A 19,516-nucleotide genomic window follows, 5' to 3' on the forward strand; every position below is an offset into this window, starting at 1 on the left:
TTCATTTCTGTGGCAGTGAACGGCTAATGTAATTTGTAATTAAATTCTGTTGTGGCAGCTTCCTGATATAAAATTTCAATAAGGCAAAAAAGGGAGTTATTTTGGCTGGGATCTTAATCGCAGCTGGCGAAAGTAACGCAATGAGTACTGATACAGAGATCACTACTGGTACAATAGCGGAGCTCCCGCGTGCGAGTGGAGCCCCATGCCCAAGTAAATTGGTAAACCCAGCCAGCTGAAAAACTTCGGTTTTCACGTGAATGGTCGTGCGTCCGACCGACCGTACGCCCATTCGTACGCAAAGGTACGTTTGGTGTTTGTTTCTCCACAGTCAAAGAAAACCACGTGAATGAAAAATTTCTTAGTACTGAAAATGGCATTATTGATAAAATTCAGATGTGAGCAAAATAAATAACCTCAGAGCTCCGGTTTTCGGTTTGGCTAAAATACACGATTTTTCCGTTTGTATATCACGCATTATATCTGAGATAAAGACAAATGGCCTTGAGAAACGGTCTCACACTTATGACCTTAACACCAAAGAACGAAGTGAAAGAAAACAATTTCAGATGTTGGCAAAAGCGGTACAAAATTGTGGAACAACTGGGAATATCTTAACAAAGAGGTCCTTATCACGTCTGGCATGCCTGATAAGTATCCACACGAATCCTCAAGTCCAAACAGTCGTGAAGCCAGGATGTCAGTCGACCGCCTTCCCAAACGCATCTTCTATGATACACTGTTGATTGGATGTACAGAACGTGCTCTCATGGTGGTCAAACGAAGCACAACAATTTCACAGTCACTGAAGGTTGCACTTAAGACTACAAAAAAGAGATATTTCTCTTTCTTCACTAAAGACGCGCCCCCGCGGGGGAAAAAAAAAAAGCAAAAAGAAAAAAATAAAGAAGCGGCGGACTTAAGACTGCAACAAGGAGATGATCCTCTTCCTTCACGAATGACGAACACGCATATTTGGCAGTATATTCATGATAGCGTGTCGAATATGCCTCATCTTTTAACAGTTAATAACAGGGTTCAAAGATGAATTAAAAAACAACAACACGAAAGTGCAAACTGATAAACCTTTTAAAGCAGTACTTTGTTCGGATGTTGCTATGCCAATAGATGTAAAAATTCGCGGCACAAAACAAAGCATATTCACGAGAAAGACGTAAAATGTACTAACCGCAGATTTTCTTATACTCGTAATATTTGCCATGCTATTGTTATCTGCTCCTTGCTGAACTTGATAGGAAAGCACTGAAGACGCAACAACAAATGTACGTTGTATATAGATGTCCAGCTTCGACAGTGGAAAGCTGGTATTTCACAAATAGGTCACACGCATAATTTTTCATGCTTTCAAGTAGGAAAGAGTTTCGTAGCCGTGCAATGTGATTGCAGTTGGACACTTTCTTTTCGGCGCACAACGGAATTCGATCTCAGGATGAAATGTTGATAAATATATGTAGAAGAGGTCCTATTGTCTTTAAGGAGTTTTCTTTGTGCATTTCTTAGCTGATTTTATTAGCTGAGCTTTGTCAGATGTCGTTCCAAATTTGCATAGGTACAACTTTGCTTAGACCGATTGTAAGTGACCGGAAAATTGTTCAATTAGTCCTTTCAAATGTAGGAGCTATCAAGCAGTGTCGGTGATTACAACTGCTTTCCTGACCGCCTCATCATATCCATATAAAAAAGAAAACTCCATGGCTTAGATAAATTCTTATGAAACTGAGAATTACCAATAAAGCTTTATCAGTAAAGCAGTTGAAAGTGTTGTTATTAATGCAACAGAGAGATTTTATATCAATTCTTTTTCAAGTAGACAACTTTACTTTGCAGGTTGAAAATGTATATTTACTTTTTAATGAGACAAATTTCCAGGGGTGCGACAGTTAAAAAGGTCATTGTTTTCGTTATCCAAGCTAAGATCAGCAATAAAAATTCATAAGCAGTTCTCAAAACTTAACTGAATGTATGTAAACACCAGGTTTTAGAACTAACAAGTGAATATACTTTGCACAGGGAACTGTTATTGGTGTAGATTTACTGAGCCTGCGCTCTGCCACCTTATAAAGCTCGGTTTTTTGGCTGTTAGCAACTCACCACTGAGCTCTTATGCTATGTCACCATTATCTTACTTCGTGTTTGTTTCAGGGCGGTATTTATTTGTTTTGCAATTTAGTAAAGATTTTACTGTTGTGTCTTGTAATACCGTAAGGTACTGAGAGAAACGACCCTAGTTACTTTCAGATTTGCATCCTTTTCCTATCGCTACTTTTGTAGGGTCGCAACCCCAGGGGTCGCTACTGACTGATGGCGAAAACCTATAGCATGGAGATGACATGGAGAAATCTTGTTAAAAAGGATTTATTAAACAACAGAACAGAGTAATTTATATATTATTATTGCATTTGGAGAAAGGAGTAGTATAGAGGGAAGTCAACAAATACCACCACGAATTAGACGCTTTTATTGCAGCTGGAGTTCGTTTTTTTGGCAAGTGTTAATGAGTCACGGTAAATTCCCCGACTTTGTTTACCCACGCGGAAAAAAACAAAATTTGCATACCATGTTCAGGCAAGCCCTTGACATGTTCAAACAAGCCCGTGACTGTCACGCTCTCAACGTAATTCGACAAATACCACACTGAATTAGACGGCAAGGGGTCATAATTGATATCACGTGCATTAAATCAAAAGAACAATAGTTGTGCACGTGTAAAACAATAGATTTTTCATTCCAGAGTGCTTAGAACTCAGATTTTAAGCACACAGGAATGAAAACAACTTACTAACGTCTAAAAATATCATTCGGGTAAACCCCGGCACCCACGCACAAATTTGCATGCCGCTCGCGGCTTCATGTCAATTGAACAAATGCAACTAATGAGTACATGGCGACAAAAAGTTATTCTTCAGAAGCAACAATTTGCCTGTATTGCGACAAAAGTTTCACAAAAGAGGAATTTTATGACTCAATCCCGGTTAGAAAGCACTTCTCAGGGCTCTATCACGGACAAATTCACAAATGTTGTGCAGATATTATAGAGGAAGACTACTGGCGTGTAGAATCTCTAAACGCTAAAGAAAAAAATATGAACTTCAATTAACAAAAAAAGGGGAGCGGGGGTGAGGAGGGAGAGGGCGAGCAAGCAGGAATTCCAATTGAACATTTGCAGACATTGGAATATACACAAAGATGGGCCGAGGAAGAAAAGGAGTTTTGATAACAAGTGGAAAAAAAAAAAGTTAAAAGGTTTATTGGACCCCCTTTACAAACTTTTCAACATAATAAAATTGCTAAAGAAAACAACCAAACAGTAATTTTATTGTCAGAAGAGGCGATCGCACAGTTGAAAACTTTTGACAAAGAGCTTGTCGCAAACCTCTTGACAGGAAATTGACTCTTTTAAAACTGTTTTTTTTTGTACATCTTAATATTTACCGAAAATTATTAAATTTAACAAACCTGTTTTTGTATTTATTGCTCCGTTTTTATTTGAAATTGCGGCCGAAATTTTGTCTCCTTTTGATGCTTCTAATGAAACAAGGTCCTGTTTTTGGAAATTAGAAACGGTTGGACTGCGTGTGGCTGACCCCCTTCCACCATTTTCTGTTTGAACCTTGATCGCCACCTGTACTTCATCATTTACAACATTATCATCTTTTTTACTTAAAATAAGAAACTGCCATTCTTCAATTCTTCCATCAACGGGCATAATAAAGTAATTTAAATTAAAATTAAATTTAACCGAATAAAAAACAACAGAACTTGGGTGAAAACCACCCCAAGAGTAATTGTACCATCGGTTCCATCATAAAAACCGTTTATGACAAAATTCAATATTTTTGGAAAATAGTTTTTTAACTCAAACCCATTCATATCAATATTCGTTTCAAGCACCATGTCTTCAGAAGAAATAATAAAAGGTTTTTCAAAAACATCGCTTGGCACGTCCGCTTGATAACCCTTTACACCATAAGCAATCAAATAAGCTTGCTCACTTGCTTGTGACCCCGAGTAACCAGGATTGGTTATGTCAATAAAAAGTTTATCGTCACTGTTTGACGCATTTTTTTGTGAGTGAATGATTGTTCTCGTATATTTTGGCGTGTGATTGTTGAATCTTTTTGTATGATAATTGACAGTGTTACTTCCAAAAGGTGACGAAGCACTTAAACTCCAGTTAAGATCACTTTCTGGGAAGAAAAACTCAACGCAAAGAGTGTAATCACCAGAGGGCAACCCAGTTAAACCGATTTTAAACCTTGAATTGAAACTGTTTCCAGATTTTACTAAATTAAAACGAAAAGCGCTTTTTTTGAGTAAGTGAACACCAGAGTTAAAATTGTTAACAACTGTTAATGAGTTGACATTTGTAACTCCTGTGAAAGAAGATGCTGAAAAAAACAAATGTGAAAACAGATTTTCTTTTGCTCCTGAAGAAATTGAGTGAGTTGAAACATACTTTTCCATTGAAACTAAGTTTACAGCGTCTTGGTCTCCGACAGGATTAGCAAGCTGTTTGATTGAATGGTCGTTCATTACTAAATTTTGATTGACAACACCCATTTGTCCAGGGTCACCTTTTAGGCCAGCGGGACCTTGTGGACCAGTAGGACCAGTTGGACCGGCATCTCCTTTTGGCCCTTTTGTTCCAGTAGGCCCAGTATGTCCAGCAGGCCCAGTGGCACCAGAGGGCCCCGTTGGACCTGTTTCACCTTTTGGACCCGCAGGACCAGCAGGACCAGTTGCACCAACGGAACCAGCAGGGCCAGTTGCACCTTGGGGCCCTTGTGGACCGGCAGGACCAGTAGAGCCAGTGGGGCCGCTGTCACCTTTATCGCCTTTTTGACCAACGAAACCTCTTGAGCCAGTTGGGCCTTGGGGACCTTGAGGACCAGTGTCGCCTTTCGGGCCAGCGGGGCCAGTAGGACCGCGAGAACCTTGTGGACCAGCAGGACCAGTAGGACCTTGGGGGCCTTGGGGGCCAGTGTCGCCTTTATGCCCCGCAGGGCCAATCGAACCTCTTGGGCCAGGGGGGCCGGGAGGGCCAGTTGTTGAAGAGCTGTCTGAAGGATGACCTGTGTCTCCGTTGAAAGCACCCATTATATATATTCGTCAAAATTTTTTTTCGTAGTTTTTTTTGGCCTGTCGTGATACAAAAAAGAGAATTTTTTTTCTGTTGCTTGATTAAGCTGATTTCTGTCTATGCCAAGCTCATCAGCAATACGATTATTTTCTCTTGGAAGAAAAGAAAAAATACAAAAATGGCTGCAGTTGTCACGAATATTTTTCGGCACTTTGAAAAAACATTGAGAAAGATAAATGACGCTGCATTGACGATGCCTTCCGTTTATAAAGTAATTGATGATTTCGTTTTGATTGCTTTCACAAACCATGTCATCAAATATGACAATTTTTTGGTTGTTATCTGTGAGTTCTTCAAGGGGAATAACAGTGTTGGTTGCCTCGATAACTTCATAACCAGTTTCAGGATTGACTCTTTTTTCAAAATCGTCAAGAATCAACTGATACTTTTCTTGATGAAGGTTTTTTGCGCAAAGATAAATTTTGTCGTAAACCAAAAGCTCATAAAGCATGTGTAAAAGAGTGTTTGTTTTTCCAGAGTTGCTTGGACCACAAATAAGCATGCGAAAAGTGTCAGATGGCATGCTTGTATGCCCCTGTTTGAAAGCACTTTGCGAATAAAACTCAGGATCGTAATTCGGAATCTTCATTTTTTAGTCGTTATATATATACGCAAAAAGATGTCGATGAAAAAATGGCGAACACTTGCTGAAAAAAAGGCCGCTGTTGAGCAGCAAAATGAAAAAATACTTACTGCAATGAAAAACAAAGCGATTGAAAAAAAATTTGGACAGCTTTCAGGTGAGGAGGTATTTAAACCGCTGACACGAAGGTTTGACCGCGCCTTTACAGCGCAAACGGATGAACGAAAAAAAACTGATGCTGAAGAAGGGCCAGACTATAACCTGGATGATTTTGACTTTAACTACCCTTTTGGTGAAAATTTTATGCCAGATGAAGAGACGCCCCCGACAACTCCGCCGCCGTCACCAGAAGTGCCTGACTATTCGATGGTGGAATCTGACCAAGATTTGGAAGACGACACCCCCGAATCAACACCACCACCAACACCAACATCATCACCGGTTCCCACTCTTGCGGAAAAGGAAGATGATGATGATGATGCAGAAGGTGATGATGATGCAGAAGGGGGTGATGATGCAAAAAATGGAGATGCTACACCCTCGCAAGATTTGTCTCAGCCGGTTGAACGAGCCAAATGGGGAACACCACAACAACCAGGAATCGAGGGATCAGAATCAACTGACCTGGCGAACATACGCAGAATGCTGAAAGTAAATAAAGGCAATCCCGGCTATGTTGTGAAAAGCAAGACGTCAAAATACTACGGTTACACTTATTCAGCCTTAGAAAAAGAGGAAGACGAAATTTTAAAAAGAAGGGGAGAAAAGAAAGCAAAATCTTCTTCGGTTTTTGAAAAAGAACCACCCGATCAAGAGGGGAGTGGTGTTGTTGATGTAAACGCTCTTGTTGACAGGCTTTATATAAGCCTCGGTTCAATTGAGGCAGGAAACACTTCAAAAAAGTTGCGCAGACAAATAGTTTTATTGCTGCAAATGTTAACAAAACAAAAAGCGCTGACAACAAAAGAAGCAAAAAAAATTTTACATAAGTATATACGATGAATCAACTTAGCCTTGAGCTTAACTCTGCGACTGCAAAAAAAAATGATGCAAGAAATGAACCTCATGACTTTACATATCACTTTGACCCCCCATTTGATTTAGACCCTTCAAAAAGGTACAAAGCGGCAATGAACAAACTTGTAACAATGAGCTATTCTTGGTACAATGTTTCAGAAAAATATAAAAATAACAAATTTAAATGGAAGAAAAAAAGTGAGTCAGACTGGACTGATGTTACTATTCCTGATGGAATGTATGATTACAAAGACCTGAACGACGCTTTTCAAACTTTTACAGGAAAAACTGATGATTCAAAAAACATTTTTGAACTTTATTTTTATACCACAACATACAGAGTCACAATTTTGATTGCCAAAGATTACGAGCTTGATTTAAGAGAGGGTGATTTTTCAGATCTTATTGGATTTGAAAAAAAAATCTTGAACGACATAAATAACGTTGGCGATCATGTTCCAAACTTGACAAGAGGGGTTGACTGGATTTATGTTCATTGCGACCTCATTTCAAGAGCTGTTGCCAACATTGAAAACGATGTTTTGTACACGTTGTCAACATCGACTCTTCAAATATCTTATCCATTTGAGAAGGAGCCCCTTCGACCCTTGTGGCATCCAGTTAACAAAAACCGAATTAACTCGATAAGAATCAGAATTAGTGACGGACTTGGAAATGATCTTTTTTTAAACGATCAACCCGTCGCTTTGAGCATTTTGATCGAAGAGGAAAAATGATTTTTTGAGAAAAGTATAGGATGAACCACCCAAGCGAATGGACGAGGTTTTACGACAGAGGTCACTACAGATATCGGCACAAAGGAACCGGAGTCGTAAGAGACACTTTACTGACTATTGGTAAACGATTTGCAAAAAGTGGGAAAAAAAAGGCTGAAGAGGCAGCAAAAAAAGCTGCAGAAAAAGCTGCTGAAAAAGTAGCTGAAAAAGCTGCTGAAAAAGCAGTTGAAACTACCAAAAAAGTTGCAGAGCGCGGCGCGGAAAAAATTCAGCAAGTTTTGAAAAGAAAAAAAACTCTTTCACCTGATTCTCTAAAAAAATCAACTGTGAAGAAAGGACTTAACCAAACTTCGAGACAAAAGCTTGAAAATGTTTTGAAAAAAAAAGAAGCAACTATGGAGAAAGGACTCAACCAAACTTCGAGACAAAAGCTTGAAAATATTTTGAAAAAAAAAGAAGCAAATATGGAAAAAGGACTCAACCAAACGTCAAAACAAAAGCTTGAAAATATCTTGAAAAGAAAAGCAGAGATGAAGGTGAACCAAATCATTTCAAAAAATTAATTTTTTTGTGGATAATATATACACCTGGTTTTGAGAGCGATGTTCAGAAGCGGAAAGTTTTTGGAAAAGACTGAGTTCATGAGATTTGGGTTAGACAAGCCCATAACAATTCCTGGAAACAATCAGCTACAGGTAAAAAGTGGCTACAAATTTTCTGTGACATACAGAGACAACTGGTTCGACTGGTACAACGCTTACATTCGTGCAGATTTCACATTCGAAGCAACCGCAGATGGGGCGGCTGTTGCAGGAGACACTCGTTCAGCGCCGGTTAATGGATCTTGTTCTTTGATAAATAAACTTGTGGTAAAATCTGCAGGAAAGCCTCTTTACAACGTTGACAACGCTCACAAGCTGATATTTATCAAAAACTTGTTGGATTTTTCCGATGACTATTCCAGAAGTGTTGCCAAAAGCCAGTTTTGGTATCTTGATACGGCAAACGATGATAGAACAGCAGCAGCCTCAGCAAATGATGGAGCTAAAGCAAGAGGGGCGTTAGCTCACGGGGGTTTAACAGTAAACACTATCATTCCTCTGAACAGGTACTCTTTTTTTGAAGAGCTTAGTGACAAGCTCTTGCCACCAATGCCGCTTGAGCTTGAAATACAACTTCAGTCTGATGCAGAACTGCTTTGGCAAAACGACGGTACGAACAGGCGAATTGTTGTAAGAACTCTTGAGCTGTGGGTTCCATTGCTTCGGTTTACGAGTGAAGGGCAAATGCTTGCTAATGAAGACTTTTTAAAACCAAGAAAGTGGACTTACATGAGTGAAATGGTGGAGCCCAGTACCAGCCAACGCACTGCTTTCGGAACTTGGCAGATAAGTCCAGGAATTAAAAACGCAAAGCATGTCTTCATCTTTATTCAACAGACCCGAAGAGTAAACACTCTTACCCAGAACCCGTACTTTTTTGACACTTTTAACATTGACGGAGATGACTCAGCAAAGCTTGCTACTTGCAGGCTGCAGTACGGCACTTCCAAGTTTTATCCTGAGCTGGAGTATGACGAAAATTTCAAGCTGCGAATCCTCAACGATGTGATGAATTACCGTTACCGAACGAATGATTATAATACAGGAGTCCAGCTACAGCCGACCAACTATAACACACTTTACCCTTTGCTTTACTTTGACCTTCGAGAAAACAAAGATAACCTGACGAACGACCCAAAGCAGCTGATTTTTCACTACAGGCTAAATGAGGCAGCAAATGCCCAGGATTACACGATATTTGCAGCAATTATGTACGAAAGCGAAATGGTTCTGAAGCAGGTGGGCAACGAACTGGTTATTGTTTAAATTTTTTACAAAATATATATAAGATGTCTTCTTACTACCCACTCAAGGTCGCGCTTTCTGAGGGACAAAAACACAGTCTTACCAAGGCATTTTTAAACAAAACATCAGTCACGCTACGACTGAAGTACGAAGACATTATTGAAAGGAGAGACTCTTTGCATCTGACCTTGCGGCAAATTGAAAAAATTAAAAAAGCAATCATCGAAAAAAAAGGGGTTGATCTGAAAATGAGCAAAACGCAGATAAAAAACACAGTTAAAATCATCAAAACCGCGGTTCTTGGCAAAGGGTTGCAGGTAAAACCAAAAGGTGGAGGTGGTATGAGAGTCCAGCCTGCGCCTGCGCTTGCAAATGTGATGCGGCGGCCGCCTCCATTCATTGGAACTTGGGGAGAAAAAAAATGAATTTTAAAGACGTTCCTTTAACTGATTTTGACCTGTTTGCGTGGTGTGATCAACTCAAAATCCCAATAAAAGGTATTTTTTCAAGAAATGAATTTATGCCAAAAAAAACACGCCCCCTGCATTATTAACTTGGACGACTTGGGCGGCCTTGGTACTCATTGGGTTTGTTGCTTTCGAAAAAAAGAAAAAGAAAGCTATGAGTACTTCGACTCTTTTGGTTTGCCCCCACCCGCAGAATGGGAAAATAAGCTTGTTTTTGAAGGAAAAAAGAGCTTTTTGCGAAACGACAACCAGATCCAGTGGGAAAAAAGCGTGCGGTGCGGCTACTACTGTTTGCTTTTTTTGAACGAACGAAACAAAGGGCAGTCGTTCAAGAAAATTCTTGAAATGTTTTCTGACGATTTGTTGAAAAACGAAGCTGTGGTCAAAAAGTATTTTTTGCATCAAGTATAAAATGAAGGTGTATTGCGTTAAAGAAAAAAAGTTTACCCCCAACGTGCCTGGCAGTGAAAAAGTGGTAATTACCAAAAATGCCCGAAAAATGTTAAAAGCCAAGTGCGCAAGCTGCGGCATCACAAAAACAAGGTTCCTTTCGAAAAGCCAGAGCCAAGGAGGCGCTTTAGCAAGGCACAAGACACGCTTGGTTGACAAAATCGCTGAGGGAGCAAGCATGTTTTTGTCTGGCCCCTCTCCCTCGTTTGCAACGGCAGCTGCAAAACTTGCGGGGCAAGCATTCAAAGGAGTGAGCGACAATGTCAAATATTTTCGAAGAACATAAATTAAACAAAAAAAGACAAAAAAAAATAAATGGAAATTCAAAAAGTTTACTGCGTGAAAGAAAGGCGTTGCACTTACAACGAGCCTTATACCAAAAGAACTGCGATAAACATCGAAGGTCAAAAAAATTCTTGAAGCAAAATGCATCAGTTGCGGCATAAAAAAGGTTGTTCGTTATGACCCGGTAAAAGGTTTTTGGACTCCTAAAGGCGCTTGGAAAGCCAAGCAAAAAACAGAAATTTTTTCTACAGGTATATAAATGAAAGTCTATTGCGTAAAAGAAAGACAGTTCACTCCCAATGTGGAGGGAAGCGAAAAAATCGAGATGACAAAAAATGGCCGAAAAATGTTAAAAGTGAAATGCGCCAGTTGCGGAATAACGAAAACAAGATTCGTTTCAAACAAAACGGGGGCAGGCGTTGACATTCACAAAGCCATCGGCAAGCTACCAAAACCAAAAAAAGGTTGGACTCTACCAGGTCACAACTACACTGGTCCCTACAATCCTCTTGAAAAGCAGCTTACATACGATCCGAAGACCGGAAAGATATTGAAAATCATGCAGAAGCCTACCGGGGCGACAGACGCAGTCGCGATGCAACACGACGTTGATTATTCCGTGTGCGAAGGAAAAAAAGACGTGAAAGGTTGCAAACATGCAGCAGACAGAAAAATGGTGAAGGCGCTTGATGCAATTCCCAAAAACAAGCGCCAGTGGGGGCACACTTTGGCAAGAAACACTATCGCGTCAAAGCAGAAGGTCGGCTTGGGTGTCGGTGAAACGATCAACAAAAAGGTCGGTGAGAAAATTCCTGGTTTTAAGCAGGCTCAAGATCTCGGCATGTTGTTAACAGGAGCTCTCGGTGGAGATAAAAAGCTTCTTGAAAAATATTGGTCAGGAGACATAGCAAAGGGCGCTTTCAACACCAAAACGGGGTTTTTCAGCAAAAAGTTTTGGACTCACCCTTCAGAAAACCAAGACCCTTCTTGCTCAGCCACAGTTTATAACAAAAAAACAGGAAAATGGGTTAATCATTATTGCGATTAAATCAAAAAAATTTTTTGCCCTCAAGTATAATGGCCACCGCTACCCAATACAGACGAGCCGAAATCAAGGCAATGAAACTGACCTTGGAAAATCAGCAGGCCCACTACGAAAAGACTTCCGCCAAATTCAAGCGCTGGCATACTCGCTGTCAAACAGCTTGCGCTTTAACGGGCGGTGCCGCGACGATTCTTACCGGCTCAGGTCTCGCAGCTTCGCTTTCCGCTGTCGGCATTGTCGTTGGCGGGCCTTTGATTGGAATAGCAACAGTTTTTTCTCTCACTTCAACTTCTTTGGGCGTCACTGTCAAGTTTTTCTTGCAAAAAGCGAAAAAACACAAAAAAATACTTTCACTTGCAGAAGAAACTCTGTTTGCAATCAACTCTCTCACTTCTGCGGCCCTTGAAGACGGACAAATTTCTGACGAAGAATACCAAGAAATCGTCAAAAAGTACAGTGCCTTCTCTTCGAAAAAAACAAAACTGCGTTACTCAAATCACACTGACAGCGCTCGCTCCCACCAATCTTGAAAATGTTTTTCGGCAGTTTTTTTCGTTTTTTCATTTTTCGTCAAATTTTCCTCCAGCTTTTTGATCATTTCTTCTTTTTTTGGCCAAGAATCTGGTAGCTTTTTAAAATAAAAATACAAAAAACATGTGTAGTTAATATGTTTTTTTTTATAATTTTGGCAGTCTTTCACCACGTTTGCCAAAAATCGCAGCCTTGATAGATCTTGCCAAACAATACGGTTTTTTGTTAAAACTGTTTTCAAATATGACAAGTTCGGCACCGGCGAAATCGATCTTCTTTCTGTCTCTTCCAGATATTCAAAACCGTGAGGTTCTTGAAAAACGATTGGTTCAAAAGTTTTCTTTTTCGCAACAAGAACCAAACAGAAATTTTGGATATCTTTTTTTGTCAATGGTTTTGCCCCGTAAAGCACACCATAAGGGTCATCAACAAATGGTTTTTTGTCTTTTAGCCACTTGAGGCTTAAAGATTTAACAAAGTTATAATAAATCGTAGTCATATTATCACTAAAGCCTGCAAGGGTACAAGTGCCATCAACGAATTTTTTTTTTCTTCCATGTTATATTAAGTCTTTTAAGTTCAAATGGAAAATAATAAATTGAGGGCACGTTACTACAGCCCTCAAGGATACTGGAAAGGAATTTCTGCAATAAAAAAATTAGCCAAAGCCGCAAAGGTTTCCGAAGATACTGCAAAAAGGTGGCTCGGAAAACAAGCTTTTTGGCAAATCTACCTTCCCGCACCACGATACGTTCCTCGTCCAAAGTTTGATGTATCTTCTCCCAACGCGGTCCACCAGGCGGACCTTCTTTTTCTTCCTCATGACAGATTGCCGCGAGGGCGAAAAGTTTACAAATACGCGTTGACTGTTGTTGACGTTGCCAGCCGTTACAAAGAGGCCGAGCCTTTGACCTCAAAAGATTCAACTGAGGTTGCAAAAGGTTTTCGGGCAATTTACAGGCGTAGTGCACTGAAATGGCCACAAATGCTGCAAGTTGACCCCGGGCGCGAATTTATGGGCGCTGTTACCAAAGAAATGGAAAATCAAAAAACAGCTATTCGACGCGGGCGTGTTAACATTCACAGAGATCAGGCCATTGTTGAACGTTTCAACCGCACACTGGCAGAGCGCCTGTTTGGTTATCAGTACAGTGTCGAGTTGACCCTGCCATCTGGCCAGCGGTCGACAGCGTGGGTTAAGAGGCTACCCGAAGTTATTGCCGCTCTGAACAACGAAGTTACACGGCTGACGGGCAAAAAACCCTCAGAAGCTATTAAATTAAAAGCCGTTGCCGCCAAGCCGTCGACTCCTTATTTGAGGCCTGTTGGTAAGAGCGAAAAAAAGCTCCCCTCCTCCGTGAATGTCAGATATTTGTACCAGCCGGGTGAGTTAGAAGGTGGCGGAAAACGTGCCACCGATCCAATCTGGTCTTTAAAAGTCTTTTCGCTTGAAAGAGCTGTAATGAAACCGAACGAACCTGTTTTGTATTACTTGCAAGACGGCCCTAAGCGTGGCTTTGTGCGCGAGGAGCTGCTCGTAGTACCTCCTGATACCGCCCTTCCACCAGTCAATGCCAGCTAAACGTGATATTCAATCGGTTCGGTATGTATTCCATCTTCAAGCACCCAACGTTTGTCGTAATAGGCGCTCAAACCCAGTTTTTCCTGCTCGTAAGTTACCATTTTTCCTTCCTTCATACGGAAGCCTCTGTTTGTTGCCATGTCCTTATGACCATTCAGAGCGGCCTTAAATCCTTGCCATCTTATTTCGTTTTGCGTCTTGGACATCCCCTTAGTGCTGAACTTCTTTTTTTCACCCTCGGGTTCCTCAATAAAATAACACTTTGAGCAGAGCGCAATCATCCGGCTGCCCGTACACTCAAGCTTAAAGAGACCAGGGGTGCGGCCGCTCCACTTGTCCCAAGCCAGCCATTGTTTTTTTTGGGTCTCGAATTCTTGTTTTAGCTCAGGTTTTACGATGTCCTCAAGCTTCGAAGCAGAAATGGCCATGTAACAGCTGTCCGTGTCCATCTGAATTAGCTCAAAGTCCTTTCGATCAAAATATTTGTCTAAAAAGTCATAGTAAAACTTGAGCATGCGCAGCTTTGCCAACTGGTAAACCGCGATCCCAACTTGAAAAGGCCTGCTGATCGTTATCCGCGGCTTACGACTTTCCAACTCGTACGCTTGCCCGATTTCATCTAAGTCACTAAAATACGCACTTCGCAGGGCTCTGTCAACCACTTTCTCATCTTTGGTGTATATCACATTCGTTTGCCGTTCTAGTGCCTCGATCAGCTTCCCGTATGCACTGTTTCCTAACAGCTTAAACACGTCAGCCAGCAAGGCCTTGCTCTTATCAACATCACCTGTTCTCCGCGCCTCTGTCACTTGTTCTACAAACCAGGGGAAGATCTTTTTCGGTTGATAGTCAATCGTTCGGTAAACCGCCGTTATCTCTGCCCCGTGTTCCACATACCAGCGCAGCAGTGGAGCATACAAAAGAATTTTTTTGGCAGAAAAGGCACCAACGAGCTTTTTACCATCTCCACGATTTCTTTTTGTTTTTTTCAAGTATTCATACATGTGTTGTGGAACGGCTTCGGCTGGAACCTCTTTGTTGTAAAAGAATGGCGGCATCTCTTCAAACTTTTTCCACAAATTTTTTGAAATTTCTATGTCAACTTCCGCAAATCCAAACCATCCGGCAAGTATATATAAAGGGGGGTTTTCTCCTTTCAAGTTTCGCATAAGATAATAGGCCGCAGATGTTTCCATTCCTGTATGGTACCAAAGTTGTTCTTTTCCGCATGGCATGTCTTCTAACATTGTTGACAAATAGAGGGCATTTGCGTCGTAGCCAACGATGTTTTTGCAAAATTTTGCGTTTTCAAACTGGTGGTCTCTTATCTTTGTAAATCCAGCTTCGTGGTACCTTGTAAATACTATGCTCGGGCCTCCAACAACCGCACCTTTCAGCATCTCATACGCTTGTGCGCTCGGGCTGTGCATTTCTGCCCCCCTCTCGACCGCTCCCCGAAGCAGGTAATGTAAGCTCACACCTGGAATGCTGACGGCGTCTTTTAGGATGTCAATACCCTTTTCAGTGTAAAAAGCTTTCATTTTTTCTAGAGCTTCTAGGCCGGGAGCCACATCAAGGTTATTGTAATAGCGAAGCCAATCTGCAAAAGTTCGCATTCCCTTTTCTCGAAACAGTTTTTTACAAGCTTTCCATTCTGAAAGTTTTAGCACAAAAAAAATTTTTCAACTTTGAATACCAAGCAAGATAATCCGGCAACCCTGGGTAGTCAAGCTTCTCGGGGGAGTCAAACCACTCATAAGGAAACCACGATTTCGTAGCCTCACATCCGTATGCCTTAACCCACTTTTCATAGCTTGTTCCTGGCCCAAGGTAGTTGATAATGTCAAGGAAACGGAAGCCCTGAGTGAGCAAGAACATGATTTTGTTACAGTTTTTTGCCACTCTGACTTTGCCCGTTGTGTCAGCAAGGCGGTCTGCGAAGTTATTTTTGATCAGATTCAGATCGTAACTGCCAGAGTTGAACCCAACAACAGGTACCTGGTTGCACCATTCCTCAATTTTTTGTCGCTGCGCTTTTGGAAGCAGGCCAACGTCTTTTGGCATGAATTTCGCTCTTACTTGAGCCCGGATGTTTTTTCCGCGTCTCTCCAGCTCTTCCATAAACTTGCGGACCAGCTCCGCGGGGTCTCTTTCACAGATGTGGGTGGGCTCTCTTTCAAGAGTGTCACCAATGCTTACCGAGATTGGCACGTGTGCGTTTTCGATCGTGAGTGTTGGCGTTGGTTCCTTTCTCTGATTATTGTCGCCATACGCCTCGAAATCGTACAAAATCGCGTGCGGGTAGCTTTTTGTTTGCGCCCGCGGTGTATCAACAACGATTTTCCTTACTTCGCACGCCCAAGCCTCGATCACGCGGTAGCCGGCCCTTCGTAGCAATCTTGTACGTTTCATTGTGGCTTTGAACCTGTCTTCGCGTGTTTGGTCGTTGCGGTCAATGATTTTGTTACGATCTTGCGGGTAACATTTTCGACACCCGTGCCAGTGGCAGCCGTGGTATTGAAATACAGTTTTGGAAATAGGGTCGTACCCGTCGACAGGTGCGCGCTCAACCCAACGCTCGCCACCATGTCCGCACATTGCGTGGTGAATGTGTATTTTCCGCCGCTTGGCTTCTTGGTCAAGCCACCGAAGCGATTCTTTGGAAGCTTGATGGTTTGGATAGAAAGCCTTCTCAAAGCTTGTCTGCGGTTCTTCAACCTTTTTGCCCGGGCAATCAATTATTGTTTTTCCTTGGCTGCAAGTTTGATAATGGCGTTTAAGGTTGCAAGCTTGTGTAAATCTCGCGTCGCAATGGGCGCATGCATACGTCTTGGCTAACCTTTTAATATCCTTAATGACAAACGCGTGCCCTTCGAAAGTGCCGATTGTCAGAATGTTCTTCAGCACAGCTGGAGGGTTTCTTTTTAGGTGCCATACGACTTCCTCATCTTTTACCCTCACAGGCTCATAAACTCGGATGCCGAGCCAATCAGAAAAAGCGGCACCCTGATTCAGATGCCTTTCAACTTTATCTAATTCATCAAGAGATGTTTTTGGACAGTCGGTCGGCACAGTTTCGAGTTTGAAGAAACTCTTTGCGAGACCTCGGGCTGCTACTGTGCTTCGATCAATACGTGCTCCTTGGTGCACAGCAATACAACGCCATAGACACAAATTATCTCGATAGGTATCTAGCGCAACCATCGACCTGCCATGCGCAAGGTTGCGCAGCCAGTCTGGTAAGGGGCCAGTGCCTAACAGCGGTTGACGGTCAAGCACAACCTTTACATCAACATTAAAAAAGCTTTCAAACTTCCACTTTGTAGAAGGTCTTTTAATATTGTCAGGGGCCAGGCGTTTTGTCTCCTGTTCGGTCAACCATTTTTCCGCTGCAGAAAGCTTATGAATCCAAGGTGAGCCTTTGTTAATGTAGTAAACAATGACCGTATCATCTTCAATGTTGCGCAACTGATACGAGTAAACATGCCTGATATAAAACGCTGTGTTTACATTTTCTCGAATTTTTTCCATAAAGTTTGGTGTAAGGTCTTTTTCCAGACCTCTAATGAAGCGCCATCGAATAAAACGCCGGCCACTCTTTTCCTCCCCCTCGTCTTCCGCGACATCAAAAAGGTTTAAAATCTCATTCTGATAATTTGGTACCCCCCAATTTTCGTGTGGTACAAAAGGATCAAATTCATTTTGAATGTTCTTCCTTTTTTGCTCCTTCTTTTCTTTGTGACGAGGTCGCTGAGGGGGTTTTGGGTGATACTTTTGTGCAAGCAACGGTTTTAGCAAACGCTTTTGCACTTCAAGAGGGATCGGTTCATCCAGTATATTACGGACAACTTCACGAAGTGGGCCCGACATTTGAGGCATTCGCTCAATTTGTTGCTCAACAAACTTGTCAAATTGACTTGCTTTGTTCGCGGTCAACAAGGTCTTGCTGAAAGCCATGTAACTAAAAAGCACAAATGTTCAATTGACATGAAGCCGCGAGCGGCATGCAAATTTGTGCGTGGGTGCCGGGGTTTACCCGAATGATATTTTTAGACGTTAGTAAGTTGTTTTCATTCCTGTGTGCTTAAAATCTGAGTTCTAAGCACTCTGGAATGAAAAATCTATTGTTTTACACGTGCACAACTATTGTTCTTTTGATTTAATGCACGTGATATCAATTATGACCCCTTGCCGTCTAATTCAGTGTGGTATTTGTCGAATTACGTTGAGAGCGTGACAGTCACGGGCTTGTTTGAACATGTCAAGGGCTTGCCTGAACATGGTATGCAAATTTTGTTTTTTTCCGCGTGGGTAAACAAAGTCGGGGAATTTACCGTGACTCATTAACACTTGCCAAAAAAACGAACTCCAGCTGCAATAAAAGCGTCTAATTCGTGGTGGTATTTGTTGACTTCCCTCTATACTACTAAAGGGTCATCTATTGTAAACATCAGATCAGTTAAAAATTTGATGCAGGGTAGTTCCACGCAATAAAGAAATAGTTGGCTCGTCTGTTGACGGATCTCTTGCTCAAGAAATCCTCATACCAGACGTCACTCTAAGTGTAAATAAACCAGATTGATTGCAAGGCCTGCACTATAGCAGAAGGGCAAACTTTTTTTGCCCAATAATTTTTCCCCTTCTGCCGTAGAACCGGCCTTGCAATCAATTTGGTTTATTCAGATTAGTTTGTTACAGCTGGTTTTACCTATTACTTAGCTTTTTTCGTAAAAAAAAGTCAATTACGTTTAGACCCGCTACTTACTTGCAAAGCTTTACGGTAGTTGTAGTTGAAGTTTCTTTATAGTCTTTATAATGTCACTTCTTTGTTCTTACCCTACAGCCTCAAAACAGTTTACCCGATGTTATCATCTGGATGATCAGCGGTTCCACAAGAATTGCCTACCACAGGATACCAGCCTATCATGTTATGTTCTCACCCAGAGAGGAGGCCTGTGGTAAATACTGTGGAAAAACCATCGAGATTGAAATGAAGGTATTTCCCATGTGTTGGCTTTTAAATCTTTGCCATAAAAAGGATTTTTGTTTGCTTCGTTGTCGATCTATTTTTTGCGCCTTTATAATTATAGTCCCACTGAACTCCATTTATGACTTAAACTACTTTGCGCTACGGATTGAAATTTCATAACCTTCGTAACTTGTTTTGGAGGGAGCCGCGCTTTATTATTCATTTTGGACATTTGTTTATCTGTCTTTTGTGTCTGAAGATTCAGAAGTTGTTATACTTGGTTTATTGTAAATAAATAATTGCTACCGGAAATAACGAAAGATACTGACAGGACCTTTTCACGTATGCTCGAATACTAACTTACTTATCTTATCCTCTTCGCTCCCAGGAGGACGTAAGAGGCCATCACATATGCTACAAAATACTAAGGGCCTGTAATTTTTTTTTCTCTCACGCTAGTATCCTGGTAAGAAAGCCCTTGATATTGCAGATCACCCAGAGCTCCCCGCGATCGTGCGAGTAGAGCTGTGGCTTGGGCTCGAACAGCACCAGAGTAACTGGACTGCGCGTGAGCAGAGCGAAGGCGAATTTGGAGTCTTAGCCGAAACGGTTAGTTGACAGAACTAGATTCGAGATGTATTTTTATTTTCACTCACCAGTACAGAATACTAGGTTTACATTTTCTTAACCAAACAGAGAGTTTTGAATGAAATGTTACAAAGTGTACGAATATTCACCCCTGGATATAGTGAAGAAAGTAAAGCACCTCTCGAAAAAAAAAGATAAATATGTTCATTGGTAGCCTGTTCCAGGCGTTCGGTTTGTTGGGAAGCGCGAAAAAC

The 19,516-nt window shown here is 41.4% G+C and overlaps 1 protein-coding gene across 1 annotated transcript in view; it reads left to right on the top strand.

The window, feature by feature from the left end:
• LOC144643384 (myoferlin-like) overlaps window positions 1-19,516 on the top strand; it is a 136,435-nt gene that overhangs the window by 80,817 nt on the left and 36,102 nt on the right. Inside the window, exons 28-29 of the mRNA XM_078502600.1 lie at window positions 18,549-18,701; window positions 19,134-19,283. Of these exons, the coding sequence (XP_078358726.1) occupies window positions 18,549-18,701; window positions 19,134-19,283 (303 nt within the window). The remainder of the gene's footprint in view (window positions 1-18,548; window positions 18,702-19,133; window positions 19,284-19,516) is intronic.

This window comes from Oculina patagonica, chromosome 2 (genome assembly GCF_052425735.1).
Source record: "Oculina patagonica isolate OP01 chromosome 2, crgOcupat, whole genome shotgun sequence".
NCBI classification, from domain to species: domain Eukaryota; kingdom Metazoa; phylum Cnidaria; class Anthozoa; order Scleractinia; family Oculinidae; genus Oculina; species Oculina patagonica.